Genomic DNA, 15544 nt, shown 5'->3' with positions numbered 1-15544 from the left:
ACAAGTTTCTTAATTTATGTGTTGGAAAGAAACAAGACTATTCTACTGAAACGAAGGGATTATATAAAAATAACACAAATAATTTAAATCATAATTTAAAGTCCCGTCGAATTTCGACAGGTTATACACTAGTATATAATTAAAGATTTCTAATGTCTTTTAACATCATATCCTCTATTGTTCTTTATCTAAATTCTTCATTTATGCATTACTAATTAATTTCATAATTTATCTACTATTATTATTATTATTATTGACAAAATTGAAACAAATAAAGTTTTTAGATATGAAAAAAAAATATATTTTTCTTCCCTATACAAATAAAATGTACGCATATATTTTATAAAAAAATAAAAAAGTATGGTGTCCAGTTTCGTTAATTGCCGTCGATAGCTGTGTAGGTCTACAGATCAGAATCATTGTAAACATTAGAAATAAATTTTGTTTGCAGGAAATACGATGAACATTCCTCCGCGGCCGCCGCAGCGTTTCTAGCGAGGGAGATTTATTCTCCCCATTATTGCGTGACTAAACAATATTCAGGAAACGGCGAGCCTGCGAGTTTGGGACTGGGATGAAGGACGACGGAGAACTGCCACAATTTGTAAAAATAAAAGAAAAATAAAAATACTAAACGAAGTTAAACGAATGTTAAGCAGGAGGGTTTAATTGCACAGAATTTGAAATATAGTGAGTTTGATTGATTCAATGTCGAGTATAGGAGATTAAACGTCTATGTTAGGAGTGTAATTGCTACTTAACACTTTATAAATGAAACACTTTATAGATGAACGATGAGAGTATTAAATAATTTAAATTAGAATGTAAAGTGATTTTCATCCAATTTGGAAGAGTTATGAGTAGAGTGTAACATGTACTCAATTTGCAAATGATGCGCGCGCTCGAAAAATGAATGACGGGGATGTCTGATAACGTATTTTAGTTCTCTTTCCCGTTCTGTTTGGTGGAGGTTTCTGAAAACCCATTCACTCGTAAAACCCTAATTCGATTTCCCACTCCCCCTCTCACTTTATTCAATCCAATGACGAAAGTATACGGCGTCGGACTCTACGATTTCCGGCGACACCGGGTGGCTGAGTACCCGGTTGCCGGGGAGGCGCCCCCTGTGCCTGAAAAGCCGGCTGAGTCCAGGCCACTATTCAACGCGCCCAGCTCTATTACCCTAAGCGAGATTCAGAGAGACCGTCTCACGAGAATTGCAGCCGAAAATTGGATGAAAACCGCTGATTCTGGCCCAACGAAGCCCTTCAGCCCGGACCTTGTTGAAGAAATTTACTCCACGGAGTTGACTGTTAAAGGTATTTGCCGATGCTTTTCCACTGTTATCTCTGTTACTTATTTTTAGCTTAATTTCATGTTTTCGGGCTTATCTGCTTCCACTCTTGACATATCAGTGATGATAAATTGATGTTTATTGAAGTAGTATATGTAGGGGTGGGTGTTTTATTAATATGCAAGATTGCCCGTTTGCTATGTCTAGTTCATTTGTTGCCTTTGGTAGTAAAGAGTCTTGAAATACTTAATAAGTGGGCATCTTCTTGATGCTTTGAAGATGTAATTAATAGCGAGTGCTTGGTATTGAAATGGAAGAGAGCTGGTAGGTTACTCTGAACTCTCATTTTTCAGTGTACTCTTTCTAGGATACACAAGTTCTGTATACTTGTTCTTGCCTGTAAATCTAATTTACAGGCATTGTGAGTTCAATAAATTACTAGAAATGCCATATTATTGGAGCTAGATTGTAAAGTCTAGTTAGTATATACAAGTGTGAGGTAATTCCATTCAGATCATCATATGTAAATGTAGACAGGTTTATTTGTTGTTGAATACTTTTTATCAACTCATGTTCTTGCTGAATATAGGGGGAAGAAAGCCAGTGCCGCTGCAGAGGGTGATGATACTGGAAGTGAGCCAATACTTAGAGAATTACCTGTTACCAAACTTTAATCCCGAGACTGCTTCATTTGAGCATGTGATGTCCATGATACTCATGGTCAATGAGAAGGTACGTTGATACATATGTATCAGTGTAAGTAGGTACTTATATATATATATATCAGTATATATTTTATTTCTTAATTGTTTTCATTTGATTGGCAAAATTATATGCATAAGGGAACTAAAACTCTGCCTATAATATCCCCCTCAATAAGATTGCTGCTATAATAAATGCAGTAGATTAGTGGTTGTTCAGCTCATTTTGTTATTTTGAGACGGATGATTTTGCTATTTGCTCATGAAGAATGTTCAACCTTTCACAGATAATGTATGAACATAGAAAGTCTTAGGATTTGAATTTGTAAAAACAATGTTATGTAGCGCAAAGGTAAAAAACTTAGGAATTGATTTGGAAACCAAAATATATTTTCCTTAACTCATGAATACAAATCTAGTATATTCTTTCTTGCATAATAGTGGTTTTCTTATGATTTTTTTCTATAAAATCTAAGGAGTCTGATTGTGAAAGATTATAGTTTCTTATGACTATGCTGAAGTTTATATGGATCTTATAAAAAAAAATCTGCTGATGAATACATCCTTTGAACCAGGATGTGGGCATGGTATTCCTTAGATCAAGTCAGGCTATGTAATTCGCTAGAAATGGATGACATTCCCCTATCTGAGAGGCCTTATGGATAAAAAATGTAGATGCATTAACTCTTGGAAAAGAGGAGCAAACTTATAGAAATATAAGTAAGAAGTTCAATAAAACAAGAGGGTTAGAATCGTACCGACCGACTTAAACATTGAAGCCGTGCTATTTAAACCTAACTTGATTATTTTAATTGGCGTAGTGATATGAAATGGCCCATTTGTAGGACTATGCTATCAAAGAATATGGCTCCTTTCCTATGTCATTGCTGTTTTGATGGTTTTATGCCCCTTTGGATGTTTGGTTTCTGATTTTAGTTGTTAGTACTTGCAAAACTGTTCTGTGGCAGATTTATGGCTTCACTGTTTTGATTCATTTATCTCTTCTTTGGATGCTGGTTTCTGATTTTAGTTGTTAGTACTCACAACTCACAAGTGTTCTGTTGAAGATTGATAATAAATAAAAAACTGTTGAGGAACATTTATTCAATATCTGTATTAGTGTGAGACTGATGGCGTAGTTTAGCCTCCCTCCCATGTTCAGGAATGAGCTGTTGATAACATGAGTTGTAAATTGCAGTTTCGGGAGAATGTTGCTGCATGGATATGCTTTTATGAAAGGAAGGATATGTTTAAATCATTTCTTGAGAGGGTACTCCGGCTTAAGGAGGTACTTTTTCATTTGCACGGTCTAACTATTTTTTTAAGTTATCTTCAGTGAATTATAGGTCAATGAAACATTTTAAAGTACTTGCTTTTGGTTCTCGATTATAAATGTATTAGAAAGAGTGTAGTAAATTTATGTTTCCTTTTAGTGTCTGAGCTAATGTTTTTATGCTGTAAAATATAGTTAAAAGGCTGTTTCTTTTCTTCTGTGGTCATTTTCCTATATAACATCCTGGAACGTTGTGGATGATACCTTAAAGCATCTGAAACATGTTTTATCCATCATAGGCATTAATGTTCTGAATATTTGCTTAGGAACAAAATACTTTTGCACGAGTATTAAATGGTAGGATATATTGTATCAGGATTCTGTATACATGTTTATAATGCTGCTTCTCTCATAATTGTTCATCTTTAGTTGTTGGTTGTTCTTATTTCTTGTTTCTTTTGGTTGTTTTGTACTTTGGTTGACAAGTTGTTACTTTCCTGCATGGGTCATGAAGTTGGCTTTAATACATCTTTCTAGAGACACATTGATTCAAATTCTCATGCATTACTCCCATGTCACTTTCTTCAATTAAGGAGAACAATCAGCTCAAACCTTTACTTACTTGCAGGGAAGAAGTCTGACTATTTCAGAAAAGACGAATTATCTACTCTTTATGATCAATGCTTTTCAGGTATTTGTTCATCATGAGACTGTTTCAGCTCATATGTTTGTTTTAACTTCCAGCTTCAGCTATGTTATCAGACTTCCCATTGTCTTCTGAACTGAAGTCTCAGCTAATTTACCAAGTTCTACGTATTGCAATTATCTTGATATATTTCATTGCCATTCCTTTTTTCAGACAACTAATGTTAAGTTGCAATGAAGCTTGTATTTCCAATGTATCTTGTTAATTTTCCGCATTTCTGATTTAGCAAATTTAGCTTTGAATCCCTTTTCCGTTGTCCTCATATGACGTGTGAATAGTATGGCTGTTGAGTTTGGGCCACTTTGGTTGAATTTTAATTTTTCTTATTTCTAGAATTCAACATTTTTCCATGTTTCAGTTTTTTATCATTATTTTGTTTGCTATTAGTACTTGCTCATATTGTTTTCATATTTCTACTGGTGGTGTCATTTTCATTTGACTTGTTTTTGGTTGTGTGATCACATCAGTAACTAACTGAAGGTCAGGATGGTTTTATGTGAACTTTAACTTGAAGAATGCCTTACAGATGAACAACTTAGAAAGTTAGTCAGGAGGGCTTTCTAATGTAGGAGCTCTTTTAAATCACCTTTCAACTTTCAATTTGTACATGAAATCGGACGCTGAATTTGTATTTTGCGTCTGGTTGTCCTTTCCTCTCGACAAAATCTTAGTTTGGGAAGAAGTGACTAGAATATTAGAGCACATGTCATGTACTTGATAGCTTGCCCCAGCTCTTATGTAGATGACTCATTTAGAATTTCATCTCCAGCTATATAGAGTAATCAGTAGTTATCATGTGGGCCTTATACACATGCATCTTGTTGGAAGCAGTATATATGAAATTATGGGTTTTTACCTGATTCTAGCTTCAATATGATTCTCTCTCTCTCTTTGAATTTTATAGAGCTTGGAGGATGAGGTAGTGAGCGAAAGGATTATGAGATTAGCAAGCCTGGAATGTTGGCATAGCCTATCGTATGGACGTTTTCAGGTTGCATAATTTTACCTTCTGACTTAGTGAAAAGTTTTTTCAGCTTTTTATATCCTGTGTTCTAATATCTTTGGTAACTATTGTTCTCATGGGTCATAGATGGAACTTTGTCTTAATGAAAATCTGATAAAAAAGTGGAGAAGAATTGCAAAACGAGCAATGGATGCAACCAAACAAGGTGGCACTTTTGATCCCACAACCATGTTGGAAGCAAACTTTTTGAGAAATCTCATTGAGGAATTTTTGGAGGTATTAATCAGAACATACAGATCTTTTGGTATCTTGTTTCTATTATTCTAACCCAGGATGCCGATATTCTTCTGTCCTCTATATTACTAGGTGCTTGATTCTGAGGTTTTCTCTTCCAATACCAACGAGGATAACAATACTGTTACTCATGGTTCTGACAATGTGAATGATGCCAGTGTCCTTTATTGTGAAAGGTTTATGGAATTCCTTATTGATCTCTTGAGCCAACTACCAACCAGGAGGTATAATTATCAACATTTACATGCCAATTCCACTTTTAGCTCCTAATATTTTTTTTCACAATTTTCTTTTTCATTTTCTATTCTAACAAAGATCTCATTGGGTTTCATGATTCATCTATTGCTGTGTCCATTTGGATTTTGGAGGATTAGGGGTAGGATTAAGCTAATTGTGCTGATGATTATTGTAGTCTTCGGCAGACCTATGCTACACTGCTACTTTATCTTCATTTATTATTGAGTTGAGGCTAGATTTAGGCTATTTCAGGGCTCTACTACTCTATTGTCTTTTTAGGCATTAATTGAACATATTTGTTAGTGTATTATGTCCAAAAACAACTTAGGCTTATTTGTTTTTTGTATTTGTCCTCTTCCTGCAAAACTCGAACATATTTTGTATGTGTGCTAGGCTGAAAAATGATCCACCCTATTTTGTTTTACTTATGTTTGTTTTTTAGAATGTTGTTCACCATTAGAGCTTTCATTAGTTTGTAATATTCTCCAAGGGGGGTCTCATGCTGCTCATCAATTGCTATTGGGCGTTTAGTTATTCACACCTGTCTATAACTCTGGTTCCTTTTGAGCGACTTCCAGGAAGTTTAGTAGTTCATTTGGATATTTTTAGCTATACTGATTATCCATAACAATTATTCCTATGCAGATTAGTTCGACCTCTTGTTGCTGATGTTGCAGTTGTTGCCAAATGCCATTTAAGTTCTCTCTATAGGCATGAGAAAGGGAAGCTTTTTGGACAGTTGTGTGACTTGCTCCAGTTCTATGAAGGTTTTGAGATTGATGATCATCAGGGTAGACAAATGACTGATGATGAGGTGCTTCAAGCTCATTACAGGCGCCTTCAGGCTTTTCAGCTTCTTGCATTTAAAAAGATTCCAAAGGTATGTACAGTATCTATAGAGTCCTTACTCCTTACATATGCTATTCCCATCAAGTGGAACTCTTATTATTTGCTTCTATTGTCTTGTGCCCTGCTATTGTCTTTTGTAGTTGCGAGAACTTGCATTGGCTAACATTGGTGCAATCAACAAGCGTGCTGACCTTGCCAAAAAGCTTTCAGTACTTTCTGCTGAGGAGTTAAGGGATTTAGTATGCTCTAAGGTTAGTTGGGTTGCTAAACATATTCCTGAGGAATACTTAACTAGGAAATTGTGGTAAAATTTAATTTACGAAATTCAACGCCATATAAATTTAGTTTTAAGTAAATGTTATAGCACTGTTTGAGCTAACATGAAGAACAGAAAGTAGTTTGTGATTGCACAATAAGCTTTGGTGTTCAAGCATAAAAAAATGTGTAGTTATGAAGTGATGATGACCTGATGCTTATTCGCTTGCATGTTTTGCTATGAAGGCGTATATAACCTTGTGAACAAACATAAATGACTAATGATAATGCGTGTCAATTACTTGGTTGCTGTTCACCAATTCTAATATTCAGTTGGAACTGTCTTTATCATCTACTTTAGGAGCATGTAAATTGAATATCATGATATTTGCAAGTCAGTAAGATGAAGATGTTGTGAACTTTCCATTCATTCTCTTTTCTGCTAATGTTAGATTTTTACCTAATGATATTTTGTCTCCAATGAAACTGCAGCTCAAACTGGTATCAAAGGATGATCCATGGTCAGAAAGAGTTGACTTCCTTATAGAAGTTATGGTTTCATTTTTTGAGAAACAACAGTCACAGAAAGAAGCAATCAATGCTCTTCCACTATACCCCAATGAGCAAATAATGTGGGATGAAAGCCTTGTACCAAGTATCAACTACTCTGGCGAAGGGTGTCTGGCACTTCCAAAGCTGAATTTACAGTTTTTAACACTTCATGATTACCTTCTTAGAAATTTCAACCTCTTCCGCCTTGAATCAACTTATGAAATACGAGAGGATATTCAAGAAGCTGTGCCACATCTTCTCGCTTATACCAATAATGAAGGAGAAACTGCTTTTCGTGGTTGGTCAAGAATGGCTGTACCAATTAAAGAATTCAGGATAGCAGATGTGAAGCAGCCAAAAATTGGCGAAGTAAAGCCATCTGCAGTGACAGCTGAAGTTACTTTTAGCGTTTCGAGCTATAAAGCACAAATCAGATCTGAATGGAATTCTCTTAAGGAGCATGATGTCCTTTTCTTACTCTCTATTCGCCATTCTTTTGAGCCACTGAGTGCAGAAGAAGCAGAAAAGGCAACTGTTCCACAGAAACTTGGTCTTCAGTATGTGCGCGGATGTGAGATTATTGAAATACGTGATGAAGAGGGAACTCTCATGAATGATTTCACGGGGAGAATCAAGCGTGATGAGTGGAAGCCGCCCAAAGGAGAAATGAGAACTGTGACTGTTGCGCTGGATACAGCACAGTATCATATGGATGTTTGTGACATTGCAGAGAAAGGTGCAGATGATGTCTATGGCACATTTAACATATTGATGAGGCGGAAACCTAAGGAGAACAACTTTAAAGCAATTTTGGAATCCATAAGGGATCTGATGAATGAGACATGTATTGTTCCTGATTGGTTACATGACATATTTTTGGGTTATGGTGATCCATCTGCAGCTCAATGGATCAATATGCCAGATCTCCTTGAAAAAGTTGATTTCAAAGACACGCTTCTTGATGCTGCTCATGTCAAAGATAGCTTTCCGAATTATCAGGTTTTTATCAAATTTACATTATTTTCATTGCCTTATTGTATTAACAATAGTCCTGAAATTCGTATTACTACCTCATTCTTTGTATTCTTGTGCAGGTTCGTTTTGTATATTCAGATGGCACCAACAACTTAGACCCATGTCCTCCATTTTGTATTAAGTTCCCCACGAATCGTGAGGGCAGGGTACATTTTCTGCCTGGAAATGATACATCTACAAGATCTTCAAACAAATCCAATGCTATGGAAGATGATCCGTCGGATAAACTGGAGCTTTTAGTTGAGTCTTATGTTCCTCCAGATCCAGGACCATATCCCCAGGATCAACCAAAGCAGAACTCTGTCAGATTTACTCCTACTCAGGTGCTTCAAATATGTACATGTTCTCCGGATGTTGGTTCATTGAATTTTCTTCTTGATGTTTTTCCTGATGGATCAGTTCTAGTGGTGTATTTGAAATTTTGCTTGTGGTAATGAGGCCTAAATGTTAAAAAAATTGAAAACGGTAAATTGCTTGTGGTTGCTCTGGACTTTCTAGTATTCTAGATAGGGAAAAAGATTTAATAGGTCTACTATAAACTTGTTATTTCATATTTAAAATGAACTGAATTTCTGTATGTATATCCAAAGAGGCAAATATCTTTTTGGCAATAACAATTCCTTTTAACTTTAGGACTGTACTGTTTCATCCCTGTTTTATTTGTCATGTCTGTTTTCTGATTCAAGATGCTTAGTTGGATCCTGTCTTCTATCCTGATTATATATAGTTTAAAAATTATTCTGCTGCTTGTTTGTTCGGAACTAGTGGAATGAATCTAGAGAGGATAGTTCCCACCGCATCAAAGTTAGAACTTAGAAAAAGTCCTTGTACAGTACTGATGTCTGAGCTTTATGTTTCCTCCTTACAGATTTTATGGAAATATGTAATTCTTTTATTTGAAGTTAATAAACTTTACCAGTCTCAATTCTTGATATGTCCTGGTTTCTGTGTTGTCATAGGTTGGAGCTATCATTTCCGGCATTCAGCCTGGTTTAACTATGGTGGTTGGTCCACCTGGTACTGGAAAGACAGATACAGCTGTGCAGATTTTGAATGTCCTATACCACAATTGTCCTTCTCAGAGAACTTTGATAATTACTCATTCAAATCAGGCTTTAAATGATCTTTTTGAAAAGATAATGGAGGTAGTTGATTGTTTCATGATGTGTTCATGTTTCTTAGCAATATTAAACTCCAGTTACATTGTTAGATCATCTTGTTTATGTCATGCCATTCTAACTTCAACTTGTGTTCATGACTTCAGAGAGATGTGCCAGCTCGATATCTACTTCGACTTGGTCAAGGTGAGCAAGAATTGGCTACTGACCTTGACTTTAGTCGCCAAGGCCGTGTGAATGCCATGCTTGTTCGGCGGTTGGAACTCCTGAGTGAAGTGGAGCGCCTGGCGAGGTCTCTACAACTGCCTGAGGATGTAGCTTATACTTGTGAAACTGCTGGTTATTTCTGGTTGCTTCATGTGTATTCACGCTGGGAAGTATTTTTGGCAGCTTCTTCTGAGAATAAAAATAAACCAACATTTATTCAAGACCGTTTTCCTTTTAAGGAGTTCTTTATTGACACTCCAAATCCAATATTCTCGGGCCAGTCCTTTGAGAAAGATATGCGTGCAGCTAAGGGTTGCTTCCGCCACCTGAAAACTATGTTTCAGGAGCTCGAAGAGTGTCGGGCATTTGAGTTGCTGAAGTCAACAGTTGATAGATCAAATTATCTTATGACTAAGCAAGCTAAAATAGTAGCTATGACTTGCACCCATGCAGCTCTTAAAAGGAAAGATTTTCTGAATTTGGGCTTTAAATATGATAACTTGTTAATGGAAGAAAGTGCTCAAATTTTGGAAATAGAGACTTTCATCCCAATGTTGCTTCAAAGGCAGGAAGACGGTTATGCTCGGCTTAAACGTTGTATATTGATTGGTGACCATCACCAGCTGCCTCCTGTCGTGAAAAATATGGCTTTTCAGAAGTACAGTCATATGGATCAAAGTCTTTTCACAAGATTCGTCCGTCTGGGAATTCCCTATATTGAACTCAACGCTCAGGGAAGAGCTAGACCTAGTTTAGCTAGACTATACAATTGGAGATATAAAGATCTTGGAGATCTTCCATATCTGAGAGAAAATGATATTTTCCGCAGGGCAAATGCTGGATTCTCCTTTGACTATCAGTTGGTGGATGTTCCAGATTACCATGGGAGAGGTGAATCTGCTCCTTCTCCCTGGTTCTATCAAAATGAAGGAGAGGCTGAGTATCTTGTTAGTGTATATATATACATGCGTTTGCTGGGGTATCCGGCGAACAAGATATCCATACTGACAACATACAATGGTCAGAAACTATTAATTCGTGATGTGATTAGCCGTAGGTGTGTCCCGTATGACTTCATCGGTCCACCCCACAAGGTAACTTATGTGCTTACCTTTATAGACTACGCTTGCAGTTACAAATATAATTATGCATTGCAATCTGTTGACACTTGTAAGTAAGGTGTTAAGTTCTTGGTGTGCTGCTCTGTTTGCACTATGCTCTGAATGACATTTGATGAGTAATAGTGTAGTGAATGCTAGTTTACAAAATAAAATAACATAGGGAAACTAGGCTCTTGGTTCCCTTAAAAAACTACATAAATCTTTTACATCTTGTTTCTGCCTGTTGCATTTCCGTCTATGCTGTTATAATGCACAATTTTGCTAGTAAGGTGATGTCTTTTTAATGAGATCCTGGTATAGTGTTTCTGTTCTTATTCATTATAATTCTCATCACTTCTGTATTTGACCTGCTGGTTTCAGGCTTAGACTTTTGGGCAGAAACTGTCAATTGCTAGGAGCTCTCAGTACTGGTCTCTGCATACCTGTGACCTGATAAAGGCCAGTTAGACAATAGGATTGGATTAATTCATTTTATCTGTATCTGAGCCTGTCCTAGAATATATGTGGATAGATGCTTGTTGATTATAGTAGCATGCTATTCTAGGAGACTCATACTGTAAGATTATCTGTAACTGTCTTAACAACTGTAAGAATGCACTGATGATCCATAGTCGTGCTTACCACTAATTCGTCTCGCAGTTACACTCTTGCTATATGTCACATGTTCATTGCTTACTTTCATGATTCCAACTGTAGGTAACAACTGTTGATAAGTTTCAAGGGCAACAGAATGACTTTGTCTTACTATCTCTTGTACGCACTCGCTTTGTGGGTCACCTTCGTGATGTAAGAAGATTGATAGTAGCTATGTCTCGTGCTAGATTGGGACTTTATGTTTTCTGCCGGCGTTCTCTGTTTGAACAATGCTATGAGCTCCAACCGACATTTCAGCTTCTGCTTCAAAGGCCTGATCATCTTGGTCTGAATTTACAAGAACTTACAGCATTCACAGATCGTCATGTTGAAGACACAGGAACTGTCCAACTTATTAGTGGACCTGATGAGATGACTGACTTAGTAAATTACAGGATGCACGAAGTTTACCAGGTATTCTCATACTCAGCTAGGGTCTTATAGATTGGGTCTTATTTGCTTCTTTTCCATTTTTCTCGTTGACAACCTTTTTTTATTTATGTGTTATATCCTCTCAACCATTTAATTTTCTACTCATTAGGACTACCTGCATTGTGCATAACAAACCAGGAATGCCATTCTCTACATATGGTCTTTTCTTCGGAACTCACATGTTTGCACTCAATGCCTCATTCCTTCTTGAAAGTTCTAGAAATATGAATATTGGAATATTAATTATTGCATTATTTCTTACTCTTCAATTAAGGTTGTCCAGATAAGGCTGCATTTATACAGATCTATACTCTAAGTTGTGCTTTCGAATTCCATTATCAACTATTAAAGTCTTTATAACATGTATGCTGCTGCAGTATGCTTGCTTGTTTGTCATAGGTAATCATAGAACTCAACCCAACTCAATAGAACTGTGTGTGCTGTTTTCATGCTTGATGGTCATCGAACCCACAACCCACTGTGGGTAGGTACTAAAGTGGGAGTCAAACCTCCACCTCTGAGCTATTGGGTGGAGTTAGGGCTTCCATTCTTGAGTGCCTGATAAAAACTGGCCCTATTTTTAAGTGCGGCCGATCTATAGTTGGTTATAAGAAGTAGCAGTAGAATATCAGAGTTGAGAAACTAACTCTCTTCTCTTCTTAATTGCACCAGTCACGGGTTGCGAGCTATCATGTGAATGAGTTTTCGTCTTATCCTGGACATATCTCTACGGAGGATGATAATTCTGTAGAAAACAGCATTGCAAATGCAGAGACCTCTATTGGTGCAGAGGATGTTGAGATGCAAGCCTCAGTAAATGGCGATGAGTCCGATGACAGAGATGTAGAAATGCAGGCCTCGGTGAATGGTGATGTCACGGATATGCCACCTAATGTTAAGCCAAACGATTCTGCAGATGTTTCTTCGAAAGACGGTGCAATCCCATAGTGACACAAAAGTCGAATCTGACATTCATTCGGAGATGAGAAAATGCCATCTGAAAACCACGGAAATGATACGGACGAAGAATGAGACGAGCGTTCAAGAGCCACTCAGAAACTCATTCTGTAAGTGGTTCCAAGTCCCTGGCTGGAGTAGAGAGAACTCTTGAGATTTCCTCTGCTGTCTTGAGTGGCATATCACGCTTCGAAGTCTAGGTTTGTATGATAATTGTATCGGTACCGACTGAAAAGAGCAAATCCTTATTATGGCAAAAGATTAGGGAATGGTAATATTTAATTTTGTGCTCAGATTTTGGTGTAACTCAAACCATTTTGATATGTAGTCAATGCCAAAAAATTGTTTGTATCTGCCGAGTGACTCCAGAGTTGTTTCTTGCCCTAATTGGCTATATTTTATTCTTACAGTTTTCTGTATAAAGATTATGTTATAACGTGTGATATAAATCTAGGTTTGTTTGATAATTGTAACCTTACTGATAAGAGAAAATTATTGTTATAGCAAAAGATTAAAGAGGCAATATTTGATTTAGTACTCAGATTTTGGTGTAAATCAAGCCAATTTGATGTGTAGTACTCCACATTTTAAAGAATTGTTTATATCTTCTGGGCAACATGTGTATTCGTGATTTTATTAAGTAATTGATGTAGATTATTTTATTGGATAAATATCATTTTATGTTCTATTGTTTGGCCGAATTATCAATTATGCCCCAACATTCTTGTATTATCAAATTGATATCGAACATATCAATATTTTTAATTGTGTCTCGAAAAAAATTTCTGGCATTCGGGAATTGACGTGGAATGCCGGAGTTTGACTACGTGGACTTATAAATCTACTTGGAATTGTCAAATTTATTATATTTTAATAAAAAAATCCTACATAATACACATGGACCATCAAGTCCCTCTTCTCCTCCCCTTCCAAACCTAGCAGCAGCTTCCCCACTCCACCACCGCCTCCGAAACCCGCGAAGCCCTCGTCCTCCTTCCCCGGGCTGTGCCACACCAAGTCCTTCTCGGCATCCAAGAATGAGGCTTTAGGCCAATTCTTCGAGCCCTAGAGGAAATCATGCGATGTTCGAGTGAGAAACACTCTTTGGACGCTTTTCACCCTCGACGACGGTTGTGGTGGTAGTAAGCCTTCTGCTGCCGCTGTTTTCTCTTCCTCTCATCAAAACGATAAAAAAAATCGGATCTTTTCAGCGGAGAAACACATTTACGAGGAGATCGAGAATGATGATGATTTCAGATACTCAGAATTTGCATAAATTAATAGATGAAATACAGTCTGTCAGAGAATCCCATTTAGAAAATTCAAGAAACAAGGTTGAATTCGAGGTGAACAGTGCCAAAATTGTGGAAGAAGAGACAAATTTCAAGATAAAAGGGCACATTGATCTTCATACTCAAGAGAAGAAGAGCTCCAGCGGCAGGTCAGAGAAGAAGAGGCAAGTTTTTGCCAAAGAAACGAGGCTGTCAGCCGAGTCTGGATCGGAGAAAGACAAAGAACACGAGGGCCAACCACGACAGTCAGAAGATGAGGAGAAAAGCCTTTTTCTTCAGGAAATCACCGAGAAAGAAACCGTTGGTAAAACTCTCGAAAATAACAAAAAGAAACAGAGCAAGAAATCGAAGAAGGTGTGCCAAATACAGGGAGAAAATAACGGATGGAGAAACTTCATTGCGGATCTGGAAACCGAAAGTTTGGAAATTTGGAAATTAGGGAAAACTTTGGGGCTTTCAAGCCAACTTACAGATCAGGAGATGGCAGCGCAAATTGAGGGCCAAGAGGAAGGCAGCGTGAGGACAGAAGCTGGGAGTAAACCAAGTAAGTGTCCATGAATTTTCTATCATATAACATTCGGGGCCTTGGGAGTATTGGGAAACAGAAAGATGTTAGTGAGATTGTCAAAATGCAAAAGATTGACTTTTGTTGCCTTCAAGAAACAAAAATGACTGAGTTTGATTCCTCGGTGTGTAACTCTTGGTGGGGTATTGATAATTTTGATCTTGTGGTTCGGAATTCTGAAGGGCGGTCTGGTGGTTTGGTTAGTGCTTGGAATAAAAACGTTTTCCAAGCTTCTAGCAAATGGGACGTCAGCGGGGCTGTGGTGGTGAATGGAAAATGGGTTCAAGATGATGTTGTGTGCTGCATCATTAATGTCTATGCACCAATTGGTTCGGAAGAGAAATCTAGACTTTGGGATGTTATAAAAAATATAGTGGAACAAAATGCCGATCGCGGTGTCTGTGTGATGGGGGATTTTAATGCAGTGCGGAAGCGGGAAGAAAGAGTCGGAAGTGGGGATTCTTATGGGGCAGCAGATGCAAGAACCTTCGACAGCTTTATCGGTGATAGCGGCCTTACAGAAATCAGATCCCAAGGGCGCAAATTTACGTGGTATAAGCCGAATGGGATGTGTAAAAGTAAACTGGATAGGTTTCTGGTTAACGACGCGTGGCTGCGTCAATGGGAGGGGTCGAGGGGACGTGGTCTGCAGCGCACCATTTCGGATCATTGCCCTATTGTTTTGGTGTCAAAAGTAGAAGATTGGGGACCAAGGCCTTTCAGATTCCTCAATGTGTGGGGGACACATCCGGAGTTTGAACAACAGGTTAGGAAAGTGTGGACGGCGAACGGAATGACGGGATGGAGATGCTTCGTGGTCAGTGAAAAATTGAAGAAACTGAAAACGGAACTGAAAGAATGGAATAAATCCACTTTTGGGAATATTGATGAAAGGATACAGGTTTTGAAGATTGAATTGCAAGCTCTTGACCAGAAAGATGAAGAGCATGGAATTGAGGAGTCTGAAATCATTCGAAGAAATGAAATCCAAGCGAATATTTTCCTACAGCTGAAAGACAAACAAAGGGTCTTGCAACAGCAAGCCAAGGTTCGGTGGCT

At 37.6% G+C, this 15544-nt stretch overlaps 1 protein-coding gene across 1 annotated transcript; it reads left to right on the top strand.

Moving 5' to 3' along the window:
* The first annotated feature begins 806 nt into the window (after nucleotides 1-806).
* Nucleotides 807-12981, top strand: LOC131006864 (uncharacterized). The gene is made up of 15 exons (XM_057934015.1): nucleotides 807-1319; nucleotides 1884-2026; nucleotides 3194-3283; nucleotides 3897-3959; nucleotides 4879-4965; nucleotides 5065-5214; nucleotides 5305-5456; nucleotides 6115-6349; nucleotides 6459-6569; nucleotides 7066-8124; nucleotides 8220-8483; nucleotides 9120-9305; nucleotides 9425-10579; nucleotides 11303-11653; nucleotides 12344-12981. The coding sequence occupies exons 1-15, from the start codon at nucleotides 1043-1045 to the stop codon at nucleotides 12617-12619; spliced, it is 4599 nt and encodes a 1532-aa protein (XP_057789998.1). The 5' UTR covers nucleotides 807-1042; the 3' UTR covers nucleotides 12620-12981.
* The last annotated feature ends 2563 nt before the right edge of the window (nucleotides 12982-15544 follow it).

The sequence above is a fragment of the Salvia miltiorrhiza genome, chromosome 1 (genome assembly GCF_028751815.1).
Source record: "Salvia miltiorrhiza cultivar Shanhuang (shh) chromosome 1, IMPLAD_Smil_shh, whole genome shotgun sequence".
NCBI classification, from domain to species: Eukaryota; Viridiplantae; Streptophyta; class Magnoliopsida; order Lamiales; family Lamiaceae; genus Salvia; species Salvia miltiorrhiza.
Note: the sequence above shows the minus strand (reverse complement) of the source record. Positions and strands in the feature narration are given on the sequence as shown.

Coding starts and splice junctions, on each gene's coding strand:
- LOC131006864 (XM_057934015.1), top strand. CDS start 1,043: ATGACGAAAGTATACGGCGTCGGACTCTACGATTTCCGGCGACACCGG. Junction 1,320..1,883: donor CACGGAGTTGACTGTTAAAG/GTATTTGCCGAT, acceptor TGCTGAATATAG/GGGGAAGAAAGCCAGTGCCG. Junction 10,580..11,302: donor TCATCGGTCCACCCCACAAG/GTAACTTATGTG, acceptor TTCCAACTGTAG/GTAACAACTGTTGATAAGTT.